The sequence below is a fragment of the Falco rusticolus genome, chromosome 4 (assembly GCF_015220075.1).
Source record: "Falco rusticolus isolate bFalRus1 chromosome 4, bFalRus1.pri, whole genome shotgun sequence".
In the NCBI taxonomy this organism is placed as follows: Eukaryota; Metazoa; Chordata; class Aves; order Falconiformes; family Falconidae; genus Falco; species Falco rusticolus.
Window position 1 is genome coordinate 48,049,755 of NC_051190.1, and position 27,912 is coordinate 48,077,666.

The 27,912-nt window shown below is 49.7% G+C and overlaps 2 protein-coding genes across 2 annotated transcripts in view; one reads left to right on the plus strand and one right to left on the minus strand.

Moving 5' to 3' along the window:
* Nucleotides 1-2,763, minus strand: part of LOC119147808 (tyrosine-protein kinase ZAP-70) — a 28,798-nt gene extending 26,035 nt beyond the window's left edge. The window contains exon 1 of the mRNA XM_037387232.1: nt 2,596-2,763. The gene's annotated coding sequence lies outside the window, so the exon portion shown is untranslated. The remainder of the gene's footprint in view (nt 1-2,595) is intronic.
* A 4,763-nt stretch (nt 2,764-7,526) lies between these two features.
* Nucleotides 7,527-27,912, plus strand: part of ADAMTS10 (ADAM metallopeptidase with thrombospondin type 1 motif 10) — a 58,184-nt gene continuing 37,798 nt past the window's right edge. Inside the window, exons 1-3 of the mRNA XM_037382996.1 lie at nt 7,527-7,802; nt 20,279-20,617; nt 25,897-26,261. Of these exons, the coding sequence (XP_037238893.1) occupies nt 20,530-20,617; nt 25,897-26,261 (453 nt within the window). The 5' untranslated portion in view covers nt 7,527-7,802; nt 20,279-20,529. The remainder of the gene's footprint in view (nt 7,803-20,278; nt 20,618-25,896; nt 26,262-27,912) is intronic.

Sequence of the window (27,912 nt, forward strand, 5' to 3'; positions counted from 1 at the left end):
CAACCAGGAGGGGAATTCTACAAGATCCAGCTGAGCTTCCAAAACTGCAGGTGTAAAATATTGTCCCGATGGCTAATGACAGTCTTGATAGGTCTTCATCAGAGTGGGAGTGCAAACTTTGCCTCTTTGCTGCTGTTCAGGATTTCTTTGAATGTTCTTTCAAAGCACAGCGAGACTGTTCCTTTACTTGTGTATGTTATGAGGATTAAATATAAATTTCAGACTGCGCAGGATTACAGAATGGTCGTAGGAAATTGCTGAAGAGAAGAATTAATACAGCTGGAGGCAGGCGAAGCTAAAGATTTAGACTTCACCAGCTCTACTCTTGCAAAAGCTTATTAGCTCTGAAGGGTAAGCATGTGTTTGCAGGTAACCAGATTTGAGCAAAGTGTGTGACGTGCAAATGGTAGTGGAAGTTTGCATTCACAATCAGTCATTTCCTATGTGAAAAGGTCTGTTCTGAGTGTTGAAATGCTCCACTAACAAGCAGCTTCTTATCTCTAGTTTCCAAGTATAAAACTGAGGCATAGAGAAATAGCGGGCTAGATCTGCACAGGGCTTTTTGTTTATTACAAATAACAGCAAAGGCTTTTTGTTCTAATTATTTTAATAGGATTTAGGGAAGCAGAGTTATCTAAGACCGCAGTTCATGCTTTTTCCTTACTACTTCCCTTACAGTGGCTAAACTTTGCTGGCTCTGTATGGAGTTTGTAGAAAGCTGCCCATGTTCTCCATGGCCCCTGGTATCTGTCTTCTGTTCCAGGCTCTCCAGCCTGGCCCCAGTCTCTGCTGTGCCCATTCAATTCCACACCCAGCAGGGCCTTTCCCGGCACCTCTGGGGATATTACCAGACTTAAGTAAGCACATTTGGTGATCAAAACTCTGTTTACAAATGCATATTCCTGCACTGGTGAGGAAAGGACTAAACAAGTAGTATACTGTAATTCCTAACCTACTCTGCCCATCTAATGCTACTGTATGAGTTAGAGGTTCCTGGGAAAGCAAGTGCTAAACAAAGTGTACAGGGCTTTAAAGTACTTGGTAACAGCTGTCTGCACTTTTGTGTATTTCCAGCCCTCCAGATTAATTTTCTGCAATGCCATTGATAGTGCTTGCCCTGCTAACAGCAGCCTCATGCATCCTTCTGTTCCCAGTCATGTTACTCAACTCAGACCCACACAGTTGTTACAGGTGAAAAAAAATCTTCTCACTGGCATCCTTTGCCATTGGCATCTCTGCTTTCATGCTGCCGGTCCCACTTGCTTGGGGCTTGTGTGAGTCAAAGCTTGGCTTAACCAATACATCTGTTGTCCTTTCTGACTGCATTGGCTCTCTCAGACTTGCTGCTCAAGCCAAGTTTTATGTAGCTGATTGAGTGGGCTTAGGTCATGTACAGAGCCTGGTATTTCAAAGGTTTTTCTCCTCTTTGTGAAGCTGGTTGCCTTACAGGGCAGTACAGAGACTGTGGCATAATCTTTGCTCTGTGAGAGTTTTCAGGGAACCTTCTTTCTGGTTTAAGTCTTAATGCGAATTAACTTTTGAAGTCACTAAACACCCATGTGCATTTATGCCTGGATTCTAAATACTACTGTGGTGTCATCCATGTTTCTTTAGGAAATCCTATTGCTGAGAGCATCAGCAAGCTTTTCAGAGGTTTCAGTCCCTCCCCTTCTCAAGAGGAAAAAGAATGATGAAAGGTTGAAAATACAAAAATCATAAATATATCAGAAAACATAACCTTGTAGCTCAGATTGTTCATCCCCCTGCCAGCAAAGGAGCCTTCTGCCTGATCCCTTCTGCAGTCCCCTCTCCAGTTCTGCCCATGTGATGGGTTTCCCTTGCGTCCCTGCGGCATTTATTCCACAGTCTAATAGATCAGCCTGTTAGGAAATGTTTTCTGAGGTTTAATCTCAACTTTCCTTTGTTCTAGTTTCTTCCATAACACCACGGACTATGCGTGAATTGATGGGACTTGGAACTGTGCCTGTTTGCACAGAAAGTGCAGAGCAGTAACAGGCGAGATGACAAAGAAATTATAGGAAGTAAATGTGAGTTCACCCGAGGCCTCTGTTTTTGAGTATATTTGCTGTTACATTTGTCAGTAGGAAATCTCAGAAGTCCTTCTCAAGTGTTTGGAGCATTATTCAGCAGGTGCCAGGTATCCTAAGTCTTGCCACATTGCCACTGAGGCTTGCAGGCAGTTTAAAGAGAAACTTCAAGAGGAGACAAGTTTTGATGTTGTGTCCAGAGGTGGAGGGAAGAGAATGGCTGGCCCAAATATTGGGCTACAAGCCATCATTTCAGCATCTTCGGACTTATCTGAACCCCACACACACTTCAAAAAGAATATGATGCCCCCTAACTTACACCATTTATTTTCTTGAACCAATGGAGTAATCAGTAGAAAAGCTAGAGCAGTTGCACGGTGGATTAATCTAGGCCTATCAACACAAATGTTTCACAGGATCTTCCCTCCTGCCACTAAACCCTTGATACTACCGGGATGTGCAGAAAGGTACGAGACTAGGAACAAAGCAGCCATGTCGTATAACAGCTACCGAAGATACTGCCAGAAAAAAAAAAAGTGCCTCTTACCTGGTTTGCCGATGAGCAGGATGGGTTGACAGGGCTTCGTTACAGAAATTTTGAAGAAAGAAAGGAAAGGAGGAGGAAAATGTTCTTTGGCAAGTGAGAAATGTGCCAGTTTTGGAAGATGAGGGGAACGGGCCACACCATCCAGTGAGCTATCTGGCATTTGCTAACCTCCGTTCGCTGGTTTCTTTGAAATGTGACCTATTTCCTTGTTGCACAGGAAAGGAAAGAAGAGAAAATAAAAGCTGTGTGGCTCTGAAGACTGAAAGAGCTCTTAGACCTCCTCAGTGCCAGGGCATGGGTCTTCTGTGGAAGAAAACAAACCAGAGGAAGGTGGCGAAGAGCTGTCATTATTTAAATAAATGTGTTGGGGGAAGACGTTGCCTGGAGAGCAAAGCTCTCCTTTTGCCTGTTGAACAGATGTTCATGGGGAAAATGATGCTTTTTGCATGCGTATCTCTGTCCCTTGGAAGTCACAAGGCAGTAAGGAGAGCTTTAATTTCTTTGGATTTTCTATATCCAGGCCAGAGAAAAGAGAAAGGCCTGAGAAAGGCCCTCTGTGTAGGGCTGCTTTGGAGTTGTGATTTGCGATGGTCAAGATCTAGGCTGAGTAGCCCAAGAAGCCTCTCCTAGCCTGTTTTTCCTGCCCTGCTTTTCTGATCAGCTCTGTGTAGTACCAAAATGGCCATAACACTAACAGCTGGGCTGGGAACCAGCCAACACTGGTTCCACCTTATTTTTGGCAAGGTTATCAGCTGCTCCTCAGGGGCATGTCTCCCTTTCCAGAAGAGAGATGGGTGAAGGGTCAGTGTTTTCAGGGCCATCTCTTGGTAGCTGGGGAGAAAGGCTGCAGTGCCTGACATCTTTCTGCTGAATCCAAAGAGGTGCCCCAGTGAGATCGATGGAGAATCCCAAAGTGTCTCACTGTTGCAGGCAGAAAAGCAGAAGACTATACTGTAAAAGAATTAGGACTAAAAGAAAAAGGACTGGGACCATGATCGTGGCAAGTTGAGGTTGCTGATGTCAAGACTGATTGGAATAAAAACATGTAGTAGTAAGGTTAGATACATGCAAAACACAAGCTCTCCCTGAGCATTACTCACCTGTATGGCATTTCATTGCCAAATCCCACTTGAGGGGCCCTTTGTTTACATTTTGACATAGAGCTGTTGATGTTTACTCAGAAATCCATATTAAAGGTTTTTCCAAGGACAAGGTGAGATCCTGAGATAGAAGGGATGAGTCACTTAGGCAGTTTACAACACTGAAAAGGCAGCATCCCAACACACCCAGCCTTGCGGTGCAAGTGGAGAGCTCTCAGTCCTGAGCCCTCAGCAAGGCTCACCTGCACATTTGTCCTTTGCCCAAAATCCCCACAAAGTTTAGGTGATGTACAATGATCTTGATAATTGCTTTTTGACAGCTGTTCTTTCAAAGCGAGCAGTGGCTCCTTCAAGCTTTATCCTACACCTGGGATTAATTAAATTGAATTTTACTGTTGGGCAATTAGTTTTCATGTCTCTACGCTAGTGGAAAGACAAAAATGTTTGTTTACAGTTGATTTCACTTGCAGATTCTCAACCTGCAGTATTTGGGCTACAAACAGAGCAGTGTCATTTGTTTATTACAGCAGTAGCTAAAAGACTGAATGGAGCGTCGTTGTGTTAGGTACTGTACAACCATAAAAAGGGTTAGTCTGTGGCCAAGGAGCTAGTCCCAACATGGACTTGGGGCCAGGCTGTGATGTAGAGCCAGAGCTGGGAACTTTGCCCAGGCCCTGCAGTTTAGACATAGCAAGAGAGAGAAATTTTTATTTTATGTACAAAATGGCTATACAAAATTATCTCATCAGGCCTCAGCATCATTCCCTATGTGTTTCAATGGCAACCAGGACAGAGTTTGCAGCCTTACAAGCCTTAAAATGAGCATTGGCCTCAGTGTCGTGCAAGCTGGATGCATTTGGGCTTCAGCCAGCACCACCGAGAAGTGATGGCACCAAGTCTGCCTGAAAGCATTGCTCTTTGTGCTTCCCCGGGGTTCAGCACATCATCCCTGCAGGGTTTCTACCAGCCTGGTGCTGAGCCCGGACCTCGCAGCATCCAAGAGTGCTGCCTCTGCCGTGTGTAGCCACAGGAGGGTGCAGTGTCACTGGTTCTGGTGCTGTGCTGAGCACGGGGCTCCCCTCCATCCCAGGAGTGAGTGAGGATGCAGGGGAGCTGGAAGGAGGGGATTTAAAGTGTCTCTTGGAAATTCATCCTTATCCTAGAAAGAGGAACTGGCTGGCACTGTTTGATTTGAAGATGAGTTGTAGTGGCCATCGGTTGCCTGTGAAACCCGTTTTTTCAGGCAGATTCCAGTACCCTCTGCCTGTTTTCTGTGAGTATCTGATGGTCACTTTACTTTTCCCCATTATCTAGGCTCTTGTGCAGGTGATGGAGGCCTTGGCTTGGGAAAGTGTACAGCTGAGGTGGCTCCATCAGCCCTTCAGAGACAAGTCGAGACTGGAGTAAGACCTAGTTTTTGAGCTGACCTGGTATGAGTATGAGAGGGTCCTCGGGGCAGTACTAGTTTTGGGTACAGGGCTGGGGGAGTTGGCCCCAAGCACACAGATTGTATGTCCTTGTATGTCGGGAGTCTGTAACACTGTATTTACTGTCCAGGAGAGACTAGGGACTCTCCTGGGAAGGGCGAGAGGCAGGCAGCACCAAGCCACTTGCTGCTGGGCAGGGAAGATGGGCATCTGCACCTCAGTCCCTCTCCATTACTCGGCAAGTGTGTTTGGAGACAAGCTCAGCAAACAGAAAGCCCCTGCTATGGCACCACGCCACGCTTTGAGCAATTAGTTTTTTCCCTGGCCAGAAGCAGCACCATTCAATTAAACCCCAAATACTTTGTTTAGCTGCTCTTTTATGTATGTGCTTTGGAGGCTCAGACAATGGCTAGCATGGCTTGGAGAGGAAGGAAACCACTCTTTCCACCCAGCCAGGGAACTGGCCAAAAATCCAGCCTAGCAATTGCAGTCCGTTTGAAGTCAGTTTTGAAACCGAGAGCCAGGCCTTTCCAGTCTAACCCTGCAAGGAAGGATGGCCCTTGTGCCGGTGTGGGGATGCCCCGGGGGCTGGGGTAGCACCGGGAGTAGAGCTGGGGGCTGTGAGTCTCACCATCAGGCATCTCCTCCTCAGAGCAAAGGATGCCTTCCTTGTTTTCTCAGGGCTATTAGGAAGAGCACACCTACCAGGCAACACTTTGAGACCAGCAGAGGCTCAGCAGGTCCCTCCCAGGCATCTGCTCAGGTCACTGCTGCTCCATGCAAGGAGTGGAGCACACGGGGCTTCAATAGGAGTTTACACTAATTCATGGAAGAAAATGAATTATGGCTGTTAAATGCAAAGACACAGCTTCTGGCTTAGGTTTAGCCCTGCACTTCATTTACTAATAGTAGAGGATGTAGGAGGTTATACCACAAAGTACCACAGCTTCTTGCTTTTTTCTTAAGCCATTTTCTTACACATGTCATGGCCGGCATCCGATTAGGATGTAGGGCTGGCCAGGTCTTTGTGGCTTTTTCTTTCTCCATTCCCATCTAATGGTCAGACGGTTACAGACGAGTGCTGGGTCAGCCTGGGTGGCACCCAGGACCATCGCCAAGAGCCCTGGCTGCTCAGGCCAGCCCCAGGGCTGGGTCCTGTGGATTTGGCAATTTGGTACTTAGAAGGGCCACGGCAGGACATGCAGTCTCGAGGGGCTGGCTGTCCTGCATTCACGCCACGCTTCACAGGGCTGCAGACCCTCTAGCCCCCTCCCAGAGCTCTCCCCTTCAATCTGCTCCTGGGCAGAGGGATCTCATGTTCAGGGACCTTAGTCTAAGATTTAGCTTACATCTGCCCCTGGCAAATTTTCAGGCCCTTACTCTTTGCTCAAGTCCTTTTATACTAAAAGGCTCCTTGAGGGTGGTTTTGGGGTCCCTCTGTCCCCAGAGATGGGCTGAGGCGGGAGGTCCCCTGCCTGGCGTTGCCATCCTTTCCTGGTGTCCTTCCCAGGGCCCCTCTCTGTGTCCGGAGCAAGGCAGCGCGTGGCAATTTGGAAGAGCCTGTTTTTATCGTATTTGCCAGGTAATTCTCTCTTTACCAAGGCTTACACGTCCAGCTTTCTAATCTCAAAGACAACTTCAAAAGGAAATGAGCTCCTGCCCTTTTATTGTTGCTTATTGTTTTATGTGTCCTGAGAGGGCTTTGTTTTTAAACAAGCAGTATTTTATTATTTGCAGTGTTTATTCTTTACTTTAGAAATGTATTGTCCTCTGTGGGACACTCCACGGTGGCAGCAGAACAAGAGAAACTATGGCATCACAAGAGCCAGCAGGGCAAAAATGATGTAACTTGGGAGGGAAGGGACTTCTTAAAACATTAGCAAATTCTTGAGGGCTTTTTTAAATTTAAAGCCAATACTTAACATTACTGTAGAGCACAGCTGCCTTTGTTAAGGCCATTTCATCAGACATGCACTGGCTTTTTAAAAGCAGCTTAAAATGAAGGATGGGAGTGTTGTTTGTTGGGGAAAAACAAAAATCCTGGCTTGCTCTATCTGTTTTGTCTGCTGTCTGCCACCTCAGCATGACCTCTTTGCTTTATCGCTTTTATTGGGATGTTTTATCGGCTAGGGAGCCGTCTGCCTTGGGGCTCTGGGTGTCAGGGGCAGCTCGGGGGAGATCAGTGCCTGCTCCTTTGCAGAAAGGCTGAGCTGATTAGTTTTATACTGTTGCAGGCAAGACCTGCCTTCTGCACTGATGTCAGCAGTCAGGGCGGGACTTTTACAGCCTTGTGGGTTTGGGGATTTTTTTTTTTTTTGGGATAATCCTGGCAAAATTCCTGAGCAAGTTTTTTTAATTCATTATTTTTTTTTTTTTTTTTTTTTTTTTTTTTTTTTAGCAGCCCCTATACATGCTGCCTCCAAGCCGCTCTCTTATTACTGCTCACTTCCTGAAAGGAGACTTTTTAGAAAAGCCTCTAGCTGCAGCACTGCCTGGGTCTGACAGAAGAAGGTTATTGAGGAAGGCGACATAAACCCTCAGCCTGGAAAGTTTCTGACACGCGCAGGACTGAGGGGGAGAGAGAAGCTTTTGGCTGCTGCTTGGAAAAAGAAAAAAAAAAAAAAGAAGCTCAAGGAATTAAAAGGGGAAAAAGAAGAAAGAAGGGAAAACACTAGAAAAGGTAAAACACTCTTTAAAATAATTTTTCCAGAGAAGACTCTTTGAGGTTGGAGTGGGGTGGTCTAGGGTGGAGGGAACGCAAATGTTCTTTGAAATCAGAACCGTCTCCCTGGAGAAGGAATGAGCCCGAAGAGCACTGCACGCTGGAAAAACATTTATGAGAATGAAAACCATGTTCACCCTTCTCCAACATTCAGAGTTTCCATAAAAACGCAGGGTTGTGTTTCAAAGTGTCTGCAGGCAGCGGGAGTCAGGCATCTGCACTCGAGCGCTGTCTCCCTCGCCTCCCCTATCCCCACACCACTCCACTTTTTTATTGCATTAAGCTATCTGATTGCATGTTTGCTGCTCTAAAATCTAATTATCTTAGGCAGAGCTGCCATGGACGAAACTCTCAATTACAGAAAGCAACAGCTATAATCCCTGTTGCAGAATTATACGTTCCTTGCTGTCTTCATTCCTGAGAATAAACACATATTGGGCTCCCTCTCCCTCTTTTGCTGTCTCTCTCCATCTTCAGGAGCTGCCAATGCCTCTTTCCCTCCTGTACGATGCGGTCAGAGTATTATAAACTGTCTGCCCTGAAAAAGTTGCAATGTCATTAACTTTGTGTGCATCACCAGGCATTTGGCCCTGTTGCACTAGTCATATATTTCTTTGCTTTGATTATGTTTTAAAGGTGGGGGTTTTTAAAAAGATCAATTCCTCAGAACATGTTATTTTAAACATCAAAGTAAGTATTAGTGATGGTGAGATGCCAGAAGATTATCTCATTAGAGCTGAAGGAGCTGTGCTATAAATAGAAAGGAGTTTATAAAATAACCTTGGCAGATATCTTCCAGAAGGGAAGAATCAACCAGGAGGGAAGCGTGGAGCTGCGCTGGTCGGAGCCACGCTCCGGGGCAGGTACCCTGCTTCAGCGCCAGCTGCAGCTGCGCGGCAAAATTTAAAATTTCACGCGGAAGCTCGGTTTTGGGGACTTTTCTGGTCAAGCATATGCAGGGATGAAAACCTCAGGGGACGTTTGTTTTCCCGTTTCAGTCCTCGATGATGCCCATATTGGCTGGAGATAGCTCAGCCACACTAGAGATCTGTTTCTTATTCTGCTTGTTAATATGCTTGTTAGCAGAGCTCACGTGGTGACAGCGTGCGATCTAGTGCATGACAGGTGATAGCAGGAAGATTTTTGAAGTCTTTGTTCATTTCTGTTCTCCCCACACACTGCAGACGGTAGAAGGGGGAATTCTTTGTTGGGGGCCCAGGTAATTCTCCAGCCTCTGCTCGCCATAGCTTTGCCCAGACTAGTCTGAAATGCATCCAACAGTGAGGCTTCCTCCAGTTCTTTGGAGGTTGTTTCAGTGTCACGGAGTTTCTCCATATATGGAACATGCAGAGTGCTCCAGTTGCTCCATCCTTGGCTTCCCGTTGTTCCTGCTTCGCCCCATGGCAGCACCCTCTCCTTCCCTTCTCCTCCTTAGAACCCTGAAACCTCCAGCGCTCGTTGGTGTGTCTCCAGTTGCATTCCCTGAGCAGCTGCTTGTTGGGTGGAATGGGAAAGGTCCTGTCATCTCCTGTAAATCATGCTTTTCCCAGATAAGACTGAGGGGCTGAACTGTTTCATTTGGCAGAGGAAGACCCTGATAAGCTGGGACTAAAGCCGTTGATGGGGTAGAGCGTAGCCCTAAGGGAAGGTATCGCCTGCTCAACATAAACAGTGTCTGCTAGTCATGCAAGAGGCCTTTTAAGGACCAACCTGCAAACCTGTAACCTGAGAGGCTCAGTTATCACGGATGGCTCCAGGCCACCCAGAGACTGTTCCTGGGAGCCGTAAGTGCTTATCGTCCTGTGAAGCCCTGGTCCAGCGACAGCGTGGGCTCAGCTGCCCAAAGGAGTGGCTCCATGGAGGGCTTTTCAGCGCAGGTTGCATCAGGCCCACCCAGGGGATGATTATGTTCAGGCACTTATCTAACGCTTATCCGAAACCCCCAACTCCAGAAACCACTTTTCTTGCCAAGTTTCCAGCAATTAGTTCATTCTAAGCCAGAAACACCGCAGGATGTGTTTGTCACGTCCTGTCCTGCCTAGATCTCAAGTTAACACAAATGAACTTAAAACAAACAAAATTTGGACCAAATTTGTCAAGTTTTCAGAAAAAAATCACTAGTGATTTGGATGATGTCAGCTCAGATGTGCTGAAGATATGCAAGTCAGAAAGATCTTTGCTTGACCCTTCCACCATAGGAAATGTTTGCGGGGCGAGTAGTTACAAATGTTTCCTGGGAATCTCTAAGCAGGTCGGATCTCATGCAGTGATTAGGGAGTGAGAAACATGGAAAACCACCAGCCTGGGTACAGGCTCATTTTTCAACACTGAAGGAGGTTTTAAAGGGACACCAACAAAGCAAATTTTCCCAACTTGGTTACTGTGAGTGACTTCAATTAAGTCTGCAACCAATTCAAGAACTGGGAGATTCTCCACTGAGAAACACTGCCAAAATATTTAATCTCCATCTGACTTCAGTGGAGCAATGTCAGTGGCACATGTTAAGTGCAGGGTCCCCATCTGGCTGCTCCATTGCTGTTCCTGTCTTACCTTCTGCGTTCTCCCAGGCTGGGAAAGGAATGCTTGGGGTATGCCATGTCTGACTGTTGAGCATCTTTACTCTTCTGTTTATCATCCCAACCCACCATTATTGCTATTGTGTTTCCTACTCTTCCATTGTAGCTTAATTTTTAAAGGGAAAATGAGTTAAAATGAATCTGTTCCTGTGCAGTTCTGCAAATCCTTCTGAACTCAAACATTCGTAAATGTTGGTTCCAGCTGAGCTGAAGTCACGGGTGAAATCCTGGCCTCCTGCTGTGGGCGTTGTGCCACTGACCTCAACAGGACCAAGACTTCACCCCAAAGTAGCTTCAGTCAAAACCACAGTGCAAAAGATGAGTTCAGTCCTCCTAGGGTTAGTGGCTCTTCATTCCCTGGCCATGAACGAAGGCAACTCCTCTGTGGCTGGGCACAGAGAAATTTACTCGTTGGCCTCTGGGCTGCAGCTTCCTCGTTAGGAAGCCACACATGCCTGTGAGTCGGCATATTTTCTGTTGCACCCTGCCATACCCCATCAAATCCAAACCATCTGGGCCATATGTTTTCCTGAACAGAGAACCTGCGGGGAGGGGGAAAAGGGCCCATAAACTCTGCAAAGCAGATCTCACGGAGCTTGCTTAAGGGAGCCGGAGCCTGGAAATGATCTGCAGATCTGTAAGGGCTGGAGGGAGTCCATAGCCCGATGTGGTCTGCAAGACTTCATCCTGCTGCAGAGCTCCCCTGGCGCGTTCCTCCATGGTAGTGTGTCTTGGGGTCTGTGGGTGCTTGCTGTCATGGTCATGCTGCCTTGCACAAAGGGGGCCCCAGGGTGATTGCATGGGGGAGTCCCCATGCTCTCCCACAGACTGCCTGCTTGGCTGTCACCAAATCACTGCTTGCCTTGGTTTGCCCTGCTGTGAAACGAAGCCAATAGCCTTCACCTGCTTGCAGGGAGACTTTGAAAGGCAGGGAGGCTACAGGGATGGCAGCAGAAGCTAGGCTGTGTGTTTGTGTTATCCTGCTTGAGGTGCCCTGGGAGGCTGAGTGCTTCCTGCACGTCTGCAGAGGGGGAGTCTCGGTCCCAAGGCACTGGAAGCACACAGCCAAGCAGGCAGCAGAGTAGGTAGAGCAGATCAGGACGAGCCACCTCTTTGGCCAGCCAGGGCTTCTTTCCCTTTCTCTGTATCACCAAGATGCAGCCGCTTCTCGGAAAGGGCATGTTTCTGGTTTTCTGGAAGTTCAGTGTGGTCCAAACTGACTTTGCTGCTTGAGGGTCCCACCCACAGCTCACTGAGTTTCCTCCAAGCCACTTCTGTACAAGACCCTCTGAGACAGCCTCAGTTTTGTGATCCAGACCTGATCCAATGTCAAAGTTAACCCTGTTCTGAGAGTGGGGTGGGACCAAGAGACCCTCTTGCATCCCTTCCAACCTCAGTTATTCTTTGATTCAGTCTGGCAGGACCAAATCAGGAACGAGTGCTGGAGACAGTCAATATTGTGGATCCCCTTCCCTGTCCAGGACTGTGCTATTGCTGGGTGCAGCATTAGATGCTGCCGTGCCGTGGGGATGCTGTGCCATAGTGGTGGTAGAAGGAGCTGCTGATCTGCAGTGTGCACTGCAGGTCCCACGGTCACAAGCACTTCTGGGCAACAGGAGTTACCTCACATGCTTTTCTTAGGAAGCTCGGTGGGGCTCTCTTGTCTTTCCAGCTTCAGCAGATGAGAGCATGCTGTGCTATTGATGCATGTGGCATGGCAGGTGATTAGGGGGGCTGTAGTGGGGCTCTGCCCTCTAGCATAGCTCTTCCAGTCCGATGACCAGACACATCTTTGTCAGAGGGTCCCAGCACAGGTTTAGCACTAAAAATGTGTGAGGTATGGCCCTGCCCTAAGGCCAGGTTGACAAAGGAGTCAGTTTAGGGTGCCACGCTTGTGCAAGCTGTGACAGGTTCTTCTTTTAACATATAACTGTATAAAACGTGCTGCTACCTGAACTGGGACAAGCAGCACATCCCTTTCTCAGACCAGATCCCTCCTGGAGAGAGCTGGTGGCAGTTACGCAGGTGAGCGGAGTTCAGTGTTGGCACAGGAGGGTGTTTGTCTTTATGCAACCCCAGGGCTTGGTGCCTTGTGTTGCTGTGTTGTGTAAGCGCAAAGACTGCTGAAGGGCTGCTGCCGGAGCCAGCTCTGCTGGGATGCAGATGGCTGTGCCTGGCTGTGTGGTGGCTGTGTCTGCTTCCCTGCCTGCTCAGAGGTGCAAGCACTCCTGGCCCTTCTGAGAGCCTGGGGCAGTTTCCTGGCATCCCGAGCACAGCAGAGTCGGTGCTTGCTCCATGTTGGTGCAGGGGGAACAGTAGGAGCACAGGGAGGGAGCTGCTTGTGCAGAGGCTCAGGAGATCTGGATTCTCTCCTGGCTGCACTGAACCCTGCAGAGAGAAGGGGTAGCTTTACAAAGGCAGGAGGCAGTCACACAGGCATGGAGATGCCAGATATAAAAACAGTATTTGCACGCGGCATACTCAGCAGTATCAGTAGTACATGATGCCATGCAGAGGGGTGTGTGGGTACCGAACACAGATGTGCCTGTCTCCTCATACAGATAGTGTGTGTCAAGCAGCTGCAGTTGTGGTCAGTATGCATGTGAATGACACATGCATATTTACATGCATGGTGCCTGTATGTAGCTGACAGGGGCACTGTATAGCAGGCAAGATGCATGTTCTTTTAATGACTGCTTGGTTGTCTTTTTAATTCTGCTGTTTTGTGCATGGCTGAAGCCAGCAAGGAGAGTGGTGGCAGGGGGCCAGCAAGTCTGGGTCACATGGAGCGGCTCCAAACTATTGCATAAGTCCCATCTGAAAGTGGACCTGCTTGGTGGAGCCATCTCCTTAAAGCAAAAGAAGACTAAGCTGGGAGCACTGAGTTGCTCGGTACCCACCTTACATCTGGCTGAAGTTGACTGGTCTAGCACTAGATTTGGGCTCAGCCTCGGGGCTCACGCTGCCCTGGGTGGAACACCCCTCCCTGAGGATGATAGGAGCTGGCACTTCTCTCGTGCTTTCCTGTTGAGGACCTCCGAGCATTTTACCACACTTGGAGAAATGCAGTGACCCCAGCTTTCCAGATAGGGCCAGATCCTTATGTAACAGAGAGATAGTATTTCCAGAAAGTGAAGCAGTCAGTGTCAGAGAGAGGTCGGTGCTCCCAGCTCTCCACTCAGATGCCCTCGTGTTGTCATGGGTTTCTTTTGTCCCTTTGCTGGTGAAATTAAAGATCCCGCTGGATTTTGGAGAGGAGCAAGGGGATAATTCAGTCCTTTCCTCACTAAGATTGCACTGAATAGACTTGACTGTAAGACAATTCTCGTGTTTTTAGAAAAAAAATACTCCCACACAGTACTGGAATGAGCCCAAACCCCTGTGAAGCTTGCTTGTACAAAGAGATAGAGGGTGTGCCCGGCTAGAGCACAGCAGGGCCCAGCGTGGAGAGCAGCAGCGAGCCTGTAAGAGGGAGCTGGTGGTCTGAAGGCAGCAGGGGTGTTCCCCTGCTCACCCGGGCTGGCACGGGGAGCTGGCAGGGGGACGGAGACTCAGGCTCAGACCCCTCGCCTCTCAGGGTCAGACTGGCAGCATCAGTCTGGATTTCCCCATTGCTGGTGGCGCCCCTTTGGATGGGGTTGGATCTTACTTGAGCAGTGCAAAAGCAGCATCTCTCCTCTGGGCAAACTAAATTTGACCCCAGAGTCGCTGGGGTAGGCCTCTGCAAGGCACCGCTCTTAGGGTGAGGTGAAACATCCCATACAAGGGAGGTGGGCTGCGGTGACTGTTGCAGATCCCCTTTCAACCTGGTGGATGCCAGCGAGAAAGGGAAAAGCAACAGCCCTGGTCCTTGCTCCGGTGTGGGCTTGGTAACAGGAGCAACCGGAGGGATGGCGAGGGGGTCCTAAAGGGCTGCCGTAGAGCTGTGTAGGCAGTAACCATCCCATGACTGGAGGCTGCTGTTTTCTGGTGAGCAGTGATAACTACGTGTTTCTAATTCTTTGCTTGCTGTGCCTCCAGAGAGGCCAGGCTTGGAGCAGCAAAGCAGATTAAGGTTCAAGCTCTTGTTTTCAGTTCTGCAGACCTGTGACTTTAACCCGTATTTTGCATTCTGCAGCTGAGCTCCTAGCAGTGAGCTGCTGATTAGTTAATGCTGATTTTTCTGGTTTTAACCCATAATGCTACTCTAGAGCTGAGAAATGACTTCCCAGTGGAAGTCCTGTCATGCTGGCAGGATGACTGCAAAAAGACTTCTGCCATCTGCAACTCAGCATGTTTTCAACTTAACAGTCCAGCCAAATATTTTGTCAGGAATAACAGGATGGTCTCTTGCTGAAAGCCAGGGAGGTCTCAGGAAGGTTTGCATCCACCTGCATGCTCACAGCCTGCCCAGCCTCTGCTGCGCGAGGTGCAGCATGGCAGGGGGGTGCAGCGCTGTTTACTCTGTCCTCGGGAACATGCAAGAACCTGCCGGGAGCTGGGGTGGTGGCTGCGCAGGCATGGAACGCCAGCAGCCCCCGGCCAGCAGCACACACACAGCTGCATTGGCAGCGCAGCGCCCGCAGGGAGGGACCTGCCATACCCAGGGGTGTGCGGAGTCAAGGTGGTGAGAAGGAGGGATGTAGAAATGGTGAGAAGTGATTTGGGAGCAGTTTCAAGAAAAGGAGGCAGGAGTGTTGTCGGTGGCGTTCCTCATCCCCCACTGCCCTTCCCTTCCCCTCCTTATGCCGCAGGTGGTGAGGAGAGGCCAGAGGTGCTGTTGGAAGCGAAGAGCTGGCAGTACAGAAAGGGGCTGGGTGCAGCGGTGGGAGAGGAAGGAGATGTTCCCTTTGGCTGTGAACTGCAAACAGGCCCTGTCCATGCCCCACTGTGAGGGCTGAGCCCTGATTTCTCACTACAGTAGTGACCGGCCGACTGTGCCCACTCCTATCTGGACCAAGAAGCCTGCTAAATTGGCTGCATGGAAGTTAGTGTTTGATAGGCTTGGTTGAAAGTACCAGAAGATGGCTCGGGTTTTGCTATGTGGGGTTTTTTTTCAAGTCTGGCTGGAGCCATTTGACGCTGTGTTTTTCTTATGCCGAAAAGGCTGGCCTGGGTCGCCAGGGGTGGCATTCTACTAGCTGCCTTGGGGTGCGGTGCTGGAGACCATAGTGCAGGAGGTGGCCACCGGCATGTGCAGCGCCCTGCGAGGCTGACCACATAAAGGTGCCGTTGAGTTGTCTCTGGAGAGGCTGGCAGAGCTCACCAGGGCTTTTGCTTTTGAGATGTTCCAGTCCCCAGTTAAACCATTTCCTCAGCCTTTGTGCATTTTGCGAGCCTTGCGGTATGCTCGCTCTCCCAGGGAGGTGGAGGTGGGGCTGGTGGTCTGGGTGTCCCCTCACTCTGACCCTGACGGCACTCAGCTCTGGTGGTTTTCTGAGTATCCCCTGAGCAGAGTAGCATGGGCTGAAACCAGGACAGTCTCTGGCGACCGTGCAGAGAAGTGATCCACTTGCCTTGCAGTAGTGTTCGGGAAGTAGATTTCAGCTGAGGGTTTACAACCATAACCTTTGGGCCTCCATGAAACAGCAACAGCAGGTGAGAAGGGGGCTGTTTTTCCGGAAAACATGGTGACTTTAGCGTTGGCATCCATGAGCTACAGGCCCTGCGAGGTTTGCTGTGTGGCCGTGGTGGGCAGCTGGGATAACAGGCCATAGGTAAGAGCCTGCTGTGTGGAGCAGGGGGTCCATGTGGGTGGTGGGCAGGCCTGAGAAATCTGGCGATGCTGCTGCCAAGGGCCTCTCTGTGGCACTGGCACAGCCTGTGAGCGACACATCCCTGCACCCTGCGCCCCCCCCCCCCCATATTTAGCTTGGTTTCCAAAGAAAGTAACGCCAGTGGAGCGAGCTGTGTGTTTGCAGCTCTTCTGCCCCCAGTCATCACTTTTGAACTGGCAGGACAATTTCAGTTTGGAGTGGATGGAGGAGCAGAAATCTCTGCAGCGCTATGTTTGCAGGGGCTGCGCCTGATGGCCATGTAGCTGCCCTCCTGCGGGGTCTGAAGCACTGCTCAGCCTGTTGGCAGGGTCAGGAGGGAGCAGGGCTGGAGCTGACCAAGCTGTGGGACATTGCACTGTGATAACCCTGGCATGGTTGGGAAGCGCCGGTACCCTATTTTACAGAAGAAAGAAGTAACTGTGCAGAAGAAAGAAGTAACCGTGACGGTGACTTTCATTCATTCGTTAACGCTGTTGCTAATAGCAGAGCCCAGAAATGCTTTTCGGGATGAAGCAGTGTGGCTGCAGGGCACTGCTCCTGCTGCTCGCACTGCTCTCACTGCTCGCTACTTGCAGGCACTGCATGTCAGGAAGATGTCGATAGAAGGGCCGGGGGCTAGGGGGTGTGTGCTGCAAGTATTTCCTCCCACCGGGGAAAGCTGGAAGCAGAAATCTGTGTTTGTATTTATTTCTCTCTCAAAAAAGGGAAAAGGACACCTGAGCTCATAATTTGCAAAAGTTGGATGAGAAACCTGGAAGCTGCCGGGCCCTGCATCTTTAAAAGCAGTTAAATTCCTCTTCTCTGCACTAGGAGGCACCTTGAACCTTCCTCTTGGCCCCGAGCAGAGCCCATCTGCTTCCTATTACCTTCCTATAAAGCTGCCTCCCCAGCCAAAAAGCCAGGCTTTCAGGGAATTCTGTCTGCAGCCCCGATGTTGAAATTAGTAACAGTTGTCATCTGTTTTTCTTTTTTCTTTTCTCTTTTTGCTGTATTCCAGCTTGAATTTTGAATCCCCTTCCCCAGCCCCCACCTTCTTGCATGTTTTTGGTGTGGGAAGAGGTGACCTTGAAGCCACCACCGGCTCCAGCGGCATCGTCCCCTGCGTCCTTCGTCCCTGCCGCCGCCTCGCGCGGGCGGCCTGGCCCACGGGTTCACGCGGCGAAAGCCACCTTGGCGCAGGGAGCGGGGAGCGTTAGCCACTCGCGGGGCGTCTGCCAAGGACAACGAATTCCTCGGGAAGGAGCAAATCGGAAGCAGCCCAAGCGAGGGAGGCACGAGACCGAAGAGGTCACCCCATGCCCCAGGCCTCCCCACAGCCCCTCCATCCCAGCCCTTGGGAGCCCGGCATCCCGCTGCCCCCCGTGTGGACAGGGGCTCCTCAGGCTTCTCCGTGCCTGCTGGTCACTGCTACTCCAAAAGCAAAATCTGAAAACTGAGGTTATGAAAAACTTTATACGTATTGAGGCAGCCATGGAGCCCGCACTCCTCCAGCTCTCCCCTCCTTGTTAGGGGTCCTTCTCTTGCTGGTAGGGGTCTTGGAAGTGGAGCACCACTGGGAAGGGGCCATGTTTTCCTTGCTGTGTGCAGGGAGGGATCGAAGCCGGGCCCTTCCCCCAGCCTGGCTTACAGGAATTTTGCAGCTGTAATTCCTGACTTGTGCTGCTCCAAACATGCCTCCTTCCCCCAAGGTCAGGGCTGTGGGGTCTTGGTGCCTGCAGCTCCCTCCCAGCCCCTCTTCCAGGATGCCAAGGAGCCGGGACCGAAGGGGAAGGACAGAGGGGAGACAAGGGCACCAGCCATGACTGCTGCAGCTCGGGGTCGTGGAGAGGCAGAGGAAGGACGGGAAATAAAGGCAGCCTTGAGGAAGCCGGTTCAACAGCTGGAAAACAAGAAAAATTAGTAGTGTGAAGCCCAGGAGAAAATATACTTCAGCTGAGCGGCTTTCTGTCCGCAGACCTTGGAACCGTGACAGGATTTAAAAGCTGGAATCTCGAGCTTTAATAGATGCTGAAAAATGCTGACTTAGGAGAGGGCCGCAGCATGCTCGGCTTTCATTTCGCCTTCTCCCCTCCCCAGCTCCCTTCCCGCAGCCCTGCAGGGAGCAGGCACAGAGCAGCTTGCAGCATCCACAGCGCTTGGCCATGCGTTGCTGTGGCCCTGGCTCTGCCCTCTCTGCACTGCAGCTGGAGGGATGGAGCTACAGAGGATGCTGCCACCAGGTAGATGTGGCCTCATGGACCCACGGTGCTGATATTAGCACCTTGTGTTGGTGGTGGAAGAGGGCAGAAGAATTCCTGCCCAGCCCTCTCTCCTCCATTGCCTAATTCCCTGCTTACCTGTCACGGGTGAGCAGAGCAGCCTGAGACGAGATTTAGACCTTTTTTTTTTTCCCCCCGTCAGGCAATTTATTCTCATGACTGCTGATTGCATGTGCAGCCTTCATGGTTGCCATCATGCTGTTGTGTCTGGGCTTTGCGGAAACCAACCTGGCGAGTGGCACCAGATGTGACTGGGGAGACTGGCCTGAGGCCTCGCTGTTGGTCTTTGGCTGTTTTTAACTGTAGATGAACAGCTACAAATCTTAACATTTAAGGTATGGCATTCCAAATAGTTATTTAAAGGTGATTTAAATCCTCCCAGCATTTCTGTCTAGTAGGGAAAAATTCATTAACTAACTTCAATTATTGGGGCAGGAATCATCTTTCTGCTTTCTTCTTGTACCTCAGCTGTGTAGTCTCTGGCCTGTGATGGGTGTTATTCCAAGCCCCCACAGCATGTGTAACATTAACTGCATAGTAAAGATGGGAAAACAGAAGTAGAAATAAATTGCAGACTCCCCTGAGGACACAAGAAGGGGAGTGCAGCAGACCCAAGGAGGAACCAGGCTTTCTTGTCTTGTACTCTAGTTAGCCTTTGCTATTGAAAGCACAGAAGAGTAGAGCAAGGCAAGGGTTAATGACATTATTCCAAGTGTTTCCTTACTGAGTTGAGGACCACAGGCATATTGACACCTTTGCAAAGAGCACCATCTTCCCAGCAGCTCAGGAGCATCTGTCCTGCCTTTCCCTGCCCAGCTCCAGCACCCTCTGCTGCTGTGCAAGTCGTAGCTGCATCACCACTCTGGAATCAGACTTCAGTAGGTATTTATCTGTCGCCTTTGCAGGAGTGTTTGCGTTTTGCTGCAGAGCTGCTCTCGAGCAAAGCATCACTGTTCAGATATTTGGGATTCTCCAGGCGGTAGTTAGGTATGTGCCATATTCATTGCATACGTCATCTAATCGCTGGATAGAAATAAAACCCACAGGCTTTATGCAACTCTCCAGCACTATATGAGTTTTGTGTAATTGCCTCAGACTGAGTGGAAATTATCTGCAAGCCAAAAATCTTTCACTGAAGCAATTAGGGAATAATTTTAAAAAACAAATACAATTGGAATCTCACAATCCATTTGTGGATAGAGCTGAGGGTAAGGGTGAGTTCACTGAATGGGTCCTTTGTTTTCTATCACTTTTTTAGGTTTAGCCATTACACTTTGAGAGCAAGTGCTCTTCTCTCAGTGCAGTGACAGTCATTAAACTGTATTTTAAAGCCAAGGAAACCGGAGGAGAGAGGATTTCTAGGTTGCTGCTCACTACCACCCTCGTCATACTTTTATTTCATGCTCTCCTTTAAGAGATCAGGTAACTGAGACCAGGTCACTCTTTGGTCTGTGCTTCCTTGTGGGTGTTGCCACAGGACAAAGGGTTCCCATTTGTTCTGAGTTTCTTTCCTCAGGTGTAAGATACATACCAGCTCTTTAGTGCTGCTGTCAGAGCGGTGTGGGGGCTGCACTGGGAGCAGTTCGCCCCCGGGAGAGCACCTGGGTGTGCAGTGGCCCCGTAGCAGGGTAATGTGGCTATCCAGTGCTGTGAGCTGATGTGGTTAATTGTATTAGCATTGTTATCCCATCCTTTTTTCCCCTTTTTCTTTCTTCCCACCTCACTCTTTGCTTCTCTAAGATCAGGCTTTGCTCATTCACCCCGCACATAGTTTTCTCCCCTGTGTCCTTCTCCATCTTTTGTTCCCATCTCCCATTCACTCATCCCCACCATCTCCTTCACAGGGGCAATGCCACCAAGAGCCTGTGGTTCAAATTAGCCCATGCTGGCTCCACTGCGCTGGCCCGGGCTCAGCACCCTGCAAAGACACCATCGGCCTTGCTGCTTTGGGGAGAGCACAGAGCAGCCGAGGATGCCTGCGGAGGGACCGAGGACTCCTGTCTCTACATAAGCGGCGCCTGAGGGAGAGACATGTTGGGACAGTGCCGTTTCAGCTGGCACAATACTCCCTGCACTGAGACAAGCATCACTAACCATGGCAATAGCTTGGAGGCTTCTCACATGGACTGTCATCTTCATTGCAGCTGTGTGCAACTTTCCCGGTTACACGTTCCAGTCACAAGGTAGGGATCGTCGTGGGGAGGGGAGCTGGATCCACCCGCTGCTGCTGGCCCAAACCCTAATGCTTGGCCCCAGGGGAGGTATTAGGGTAATGTCATGCTGAGGAGTAGGTGGAGACACCTCGAACTCTGCTCTGCTCGCCAGTGCTGCAGCAGACCTCCTCCTGCTGAATTTGCAGGTGTTTTCCATTGACCTCCGAGGAAAGGATGTGTTTTGCTCTCAGATGTTACCCTCCTTGACTTTTTGCAGAATTCAGAGCAGTAGGGTCTGTGCAAGATGAGAGCCACATACAGGCTTAGAAAGCAAAGGAGATGTGGTAGCAATAGAGGAAGCTTCCCTTCCACTCGGGTGGAGCGGCGCATCCTCAGATGAATAGAGGCTTTGTTAGGGGGAAGGCTGCGTGTGTGCAGCCAGCCGGTGCACTTACAAACAGCCCTCTGCGCGTGCAGGGATTGAGGTCTCTGCTGGAGCACACAAATACTCTGCACAGCTGGGTACGGACAGACGTGTGCTGCTGGAGGAGCGGGTTTAGTTTGTACCCACATTTCTGTAAGCGCTACCATCAGCAAATGCTCAAACCTGCTCTGTACCTGTCTTGTATGGCTGTGTGTTTCTAATGGCCTTGTGTTTAAATACCGAGCCACACATGCAAGTGATTGCAAGGAAAGCAGAATGTGGGGCTCTTGTACTTAGATTTGTGCCTTTGTACATGATTTTATTCCAGGTTAGGAGTGAAGGGACTGGAAAATGAAGTGGGCCACCTTGTACTCAGCCTGGAGTACAAATACAGCACAGTCAGGTAACACAGGGTAGTTGAATTGCTTAATACTACTAATTTGCTTTCATGGCCATTTCTTAAGAGGCAATATGAACACTCCCATCAGGTGCCAGAGGTAAGAAGAGCGAGCTCCAAAGTCAGACTTATCTGTGCGAGGTGTTACAAACTCAGTAGCATACTTAACGCAGCCATAATCCTGAAATACCACATGTGCCTGGGTTAATTGCAGCAGGGCCGAAGTCCACAATATACCTGGGTTGTTGAGTAGTGCAGCACCATAGGGGCTGTAGTTCTGATGGCCGTGGGTTATCTTGTGAAGCAGAACTGGGAAGAGGAACAAAGGCACCAAAAGTCACACACTGTCCTGGGTCTGAGTACCATCTCCATTGCTAGACACGGGGCACCACTGTAGTGCAGCTTGTGCTGGGGGAAACGAGAGGCAGTCAGACAGAGAGCTGCGTGCTGTGCAGGCACTGTGCAACGTGCGAGGTTATACAGGCAGATTTTCTTGAATCTGAAACAAACACAGTTTCTGGTCCTTTTCGCCAAAGCCTCTGGCAATGCCTGGGGTGACTGTTCTGGGCCTCCCGCGTCTGTCAGTTCACACCTCCCTCCATCTGCAGCACCGCGTTTGCAGCGCAGTGACGCTCTGATGAGGATTTCACTGCCAGATCGCCTCCATCCTGACTCACAGCAGCTGAAATGCTCCCTCACTCATGAGTCCCCACACCATTTGCTAATACACCTTGGTCTAAACCCAAGGGCTCACTGAAATGACAGTTAATGCATTTGTGCTTTCCCAGATGCATTGGTCTGGGGGATGAGTCTCAGCCCGTGATGTTGCTGGGAGCCTGGTGCTGTGGGAGCACCGAGCCAGGGACTGCAGCCTGTCCCCTCTCCAGTCAGGCTGCCCCATGGGCCCCGCTTGCTGTCAGAGTGCTTTTTTAGGCTCCCTGCATCCGGCATGGTTGGCGTCAGGCCGTTGATGTTACTCAACACTTCTCTTCACCACGCTGCTGAGATAGTAAGTACATAATCCTCACAACACCCTTTGAAGAGGGTGAAACCTTGTTATCTCCTCTTAGCAGTTGGAGGCATGGAGAATAAAGGCCAGTGTTTTCAACAAGCCACTGATTTTGACGAAGGACCATGTGGAAGAGGATTCATGTGCCCCCTGTGCACAACTCCAGATCAGTGTACTTGTTTTATGCAGGAAAAAGATTAAGGTATCATAATCATAAGCTATAATTATGTTTGTGGGAAACAGCAGCCCAGCATTGAAGGCCTCTTCAAGCCAGCAGAGATGTAACAAGATTCAGATGTAACGTGTACACTCAGGCTGCAGTTTTTAACAGTGCAGGGAGCAGCAGCTGAAGCAATTGACCAAGGATTCAGCACATGCTCGCCATTGCTGAATGGTTTTTAATCAAAACGAATTTTTCTTCTAGTACCTTAGTTTAACTATAGTGATAGATTAGACATTCCCTGTTTTATGGAACGCTGAGGCTAATCTCGCTGCTCCCAGCTCACATGTAAACCAACGGTCCCTTGGAGGATGTAGTGACTGCCACAATGCCAGGGCAGCCTGAAGCTGTGGGATCCCATAGCGTTTTCCATAGCCATCCCTTAGGAATCGTGTCTGGGCTGCAGCTGGGGCTCCTCTTTGGTGACGGGACCAGAGCAAACATCTGCTTCCTTTTCATCCTTTAAGCAGCTCAGTAATGAGAGAGGCAATGGTGAATGTACAAGGAGGGAACAAAATCCTCCCTCCTCCACTTTCACCTTCCCTCTCTTGCTTTTGGTCAGCTTAGCCCTCTGCCTCCCCTGTGCCCTTTCTCTTCCTCTGCCATCCCTGCCCCTGCTGACGTGTGCTCCCTTTCTACAAAAATGGGGCAGCAAAGTACCTGTTCCCACACCCCACCCCTCCTGCTTCCCAGCTTTCTCCCTTGCCCTCTCCTGGGAGGTTTGTGGTGCTTCGGGGTGCCGAGTGTCCCGCACAGCCATGGGCAGGTTTTCCTGGAGAAGGGCTTTTTATAGCATCTCTTCTGAAGCAGCTTGACAGCTCTCTGGAAACACCAGTTTGCTTATCACCAGTGAAAACCCTTCTGATACAGTGGATGCAGTACTGCACGTTTCAGGCCAAGATCTATTAATACAGCATGAAGTGGCTGAAAGGTCAGAGGGCACATGGTGGCTTTTCTGGAAGGAAGGAAGGGCCAAGCAGTGCCGCTCTTGCTATTGGGGGCTCCTAGTGTGGTCTGCAATGTGGGGAGCATGACCAAGGCAGGGCTGGGCAAATGAGGAAATTAGGGAACATCTGTGATATTGAATGGAGTACACAGCGTTAGGGAGTTAAAGAGATCCTAATTTTTAGAGCCTAATATAACGTTTTACATTTTTAGAGAGGAAGGAGCCAGCTCTAACACTGGATGAGGACACTGGCCTCTTTCTTGCATTGAAAGTCTCTCTCCATTATTTTTTTCCATTTGTGGCATTCCCACTCTAAAGCATGACTTCCTAAAACGCTGATGTGATGCAGGGCACTGTTCTTAAATCTTTCCTCCTTGTGCCTCAGTTTTGAGAGTGACATCTGTGAGGGGATGCACAGTGACCAGCACTACAGCAAAAGCAGGTTCTCACACACAACCTCACTCCCAGGCTCTGGACACTTTTTTCACCTGGATGTACCTTGCAGGTCAGGATCAGCCAAGGGTCCCAGGCCCTTTCTGGCCAGTGCATGTACAGACCTCCTTCCGATTCACTATTTTGCAAGCCCATATGGACTGCAGAGAGGGAAAAAGAAAAACAAGACGCTTCCGATAGCAAATTTTTCCAAGCCTGAGGTCATTGCTTAAGTGCAAATAGTCACTCTTGTTTGCCCGGCCACATCACACACGAGGCGGTGTGATGCAGGAGAAGCTGAAGCACAGGAAGTTAAAAAACTAATAATTATTTCTGGCTTGTTGAGGTGAGGGAGAGGTGCCAGAAGTGCTTATGGTTTGGAAGGATGGGAGCTAACCCCTAAACCCAGCTGGTGGGAAGGACTGTCCCATTACCAGTGGCCAAGGAAACCACTCTGTCAGGCTCCCACACTGGAAAACACACTAGAGAAAAAGGAAACTTTCCAGTGCTGCCATGTGGTAAGAGTGTAATTTGGAGTCCAAATTTATGATGGCTGGGAAGGCTTTGAAGATGGGTGCTGTGGAGCCAGGCGAAACACAGCCACCCTGGAGTAGCCTGTCCTCTCCTGTTTGCTTAGGAAACAACTACAAATAGGATGCAGAAAGCACGGTAAGAATCTTCCAGATTGCCCTGAAAATGGGGCAAATCCTCTCCCACTCCATGAGCAAACCTCCAGCCATCAGGGGTTTGGAAGAACACACTGTGATGGGGGGAGCAATCCTGTCCAGTGGGTGGTTTTTTTCCATCTTCTCCTCTGGTACTGAAGGCTGTCAGAGACAGCTAGACCTCTGGTCAGATCCGATCTGGCAGTCCCTGTGACGTTTTGCTTGGAAAGAGAAATTTCTGTCGAGGTTCCAGAGTGCCAATTTCTTTGACAGCCAAAAGTGTTGTGTTACCGTGTGAGTGCAGGCAGACATTTTGGACAGTGACCTTGTCAGAGCACATTTCCTAAGTGGTAGGAGACAGGTTTAAAAACCCAAGAGAAGGTGCTAAGCCAGGCTGATACGATAAAACACCAAGCTGGTGAGCTGGGAAGGCAGGATGGTGTCGTAGATAAAAGACCTGTCTGGGGAGTGGGGCTGTCTAACTTCTTTCCTTGCTGCCTTTTCAGCACAGCTGGGGAATTCTGGTTACCCTCCTTCTTGATTGCAAGACTGGCATTGCAAGGGCATCATCTTTGTGCCTCTTAAGAGGATACCCAGTAGCTAATACACTCGTGCAGCTGTGATCAGGGAGGCTGGTATGGTGCTGTTATTATGCGAGTTATCAAAGCTGTTAGCAGGTCCATGTGGCAGCTGTAGATGTTCTGAAGAACCCCACTGTTCCTTAGTGAGACTGTCTTCTCCCGAGACATTGTTGCCCCAAGGCTCATTCTGGCTCGTTTTGAAGAGACCTTATTGCTAGCTTTGTTACTGAGGGGATCCAGGTTAAAATAACCCTCCAGAGCACAGTGTGACTGTGCACAACCTGGAGTGTCTCTGCCCAGTGGAGATGGAGAGGTGGGGGATAGTCCAGGTGCAGTGCCAGAATCTGGGTGTCCTGAAAGGCCCCCTGGACCAGTGTTTCTCTCCGTCACCTGCAGAGGAAGAAGGTGACGCTCCACAGGCCCAAGGCCTATTGCAGCCCCACGGCTCTGTAGGCTGAAGGCCTTTGGGAATATGGACGGATCCTGCAGCCTGGGCAGAGCGGACTCCTCTGTCAGGACCCTGTCCCTCCACCTTGCACTGGCTGTGGCTCAGTTGTGGCTCCGTGCAGAAGTCACTGGGCATTTGACTTTCTCTGCAGTATGTCATTCATCCTGTGTTTGCTTTCCCTCCCCAGAGGAGTTCCTCTCCAGCCTCGATCACTATGAAATTGCGTTCCCCATCCAAGTGGACCAAAACGGGGACTTCCTCACCTTTGATGTGAGAAGCCAGCTAAAGCAACGTCCTCGGCGCAGTCTGGGCTCCTTGGCCTACGAGCCATCTGAGCAGCAGGTTTTCTACAAAGTCTCTGCCCACCGAACCCAGTTCCTCCTCAACCTGACGCTGCACTCCAACCTCCTGGCTGAGCACTTCACTGTCGAATACTGGAAGCGAGATGGTGTGGACTGGCAACATGATTTCCACGAAGACTGCCACTACGCAGGCCACTTGCAGGATCAGTACCTGAACTCAAAGGTCGCCATCAGCAACTGCAATGGTCTGGTGAGTCTCTTTATTTTGCCCAGCCAAGGGTGATACTAACAGCTAGAGCTGCCTGTAAGGCAGAGCTGATCGCAGCCTCTTTGATCTTTGCTGTAGAAGTGCGATCTGGTTTGGTCCCAGCAGGTGGGTCCATGGTGGTGGGAAAGGCATGGGATTGGTGTCGAGCTGCAATATAGCACACTGGCATCAAAAGTCAGCTGAGGGTGAAGAAGGCCACATCTCTTCATCACGTCTGTAGAGGTTCCTGATCCGTATTTCATTTGTAGCCCAGTTTCTACCAGTCATTGGGCATTTTTCCATTGATTTTAATAATCCAGGCTCTAGACCATTCTGGCTCTCACAGAACTCTCCCCTTCACTTCCAACAGCAACAGCAAAAGATGTATTTTGCATGTGCTGGTGAGGAAGAAGTGCAGGAGGGAAGGAATTTCACAGCACAACTTGGAATGTCAAAAGTGCATTCAGATCCTTACAATTGCAGATACGTTCCTGGGGTTCCCAGGCACTTCTGTCCAGATTTCAGGAGCTAAAAATGTGACTTCTGGGGGAAGAACTGAAAGCATCAGAACAAGAAAAAAGAACATCAAGAGGGGACAAGATGGCATTCATAAAAAACAGCAAAGCTGCAGCAAAGAGGGTGGGAATGATTGATTTTGTGTGTCCTGACAGCTGGGACTAGACATCATGGTCTTAAACATCACCGAGAAAGCTTAATGATAGACATCAGTGGTGAGGTTAGCAGAGCTCTGGACTAGATTGCTTGGAGAGTACGTAGCCCTTACATCACTTAAGATCTTTAAGAATAGGCCAGACAGATGCCTCTCAAAAATACTCCAGGTATGATTCTTTAATCAATGGGAATAGACTAAGGACTTCAATCCTTATTTTTCTGTGATTTTCTGATATTTCTGGCTCACAAAGCACATTTCATGACCTGCCAGATGGAAGGATGCAGCAAACATGCCCTGTTAGCAAATCCCAAGGATGATGGCTCCCTTGGAGGGGGTAACGTAGAAAAAGGCCAGAAACATATTTATGCTACAGCCCCACCTCTTAGCAGTGTTCTGGCAGTGTGGAAGAGCTTCCAAATGGCAACGAATTCACATTTGATTTATTGCTAAATTGCACTGCCAGAACAGTGCTGTGGGTTATTAACAGAAATGAGAATCTGATTCATTATATCATAGAGTCTAATGTTTCTATCTCACAGCCAAAAATCAGAGCTGGATAAACTCTTGGTTCCCTAGTTAGCCCTTCGTTTAGATATGGGAACTCTGTTCAAGTCCTAGACAATTTACTGGTGTTCACAAAAGCATTGAAGGGTGAGCTGGATGTTGCTGGCTCAGAATAGATCTGGCATTAGGCTACCTTCCCACTTCAGAGGGCAGCAAGTCCAGGGCAAGCAGTGGCCCAGCAGCACTTGTACTGGGATAATTTAGTCCACAGGCTGTGTTTGGCTCTGGAGAGATACCAGGGGCTGTCAGGAGGAGAATGCAGCCAGGCACAAAGAGGGATGGAGGGTCATCCAACAGCCTGTCCTTGTCCTGAACTCTGTCCTTCTGCCCTCAAGAGCTACGGACATCAGCAAGGAGCGGGGAGGAGGACTTCTGGGTTAGTGAGGATGATGGGGTCAGAGGACATTTCGGACAAGA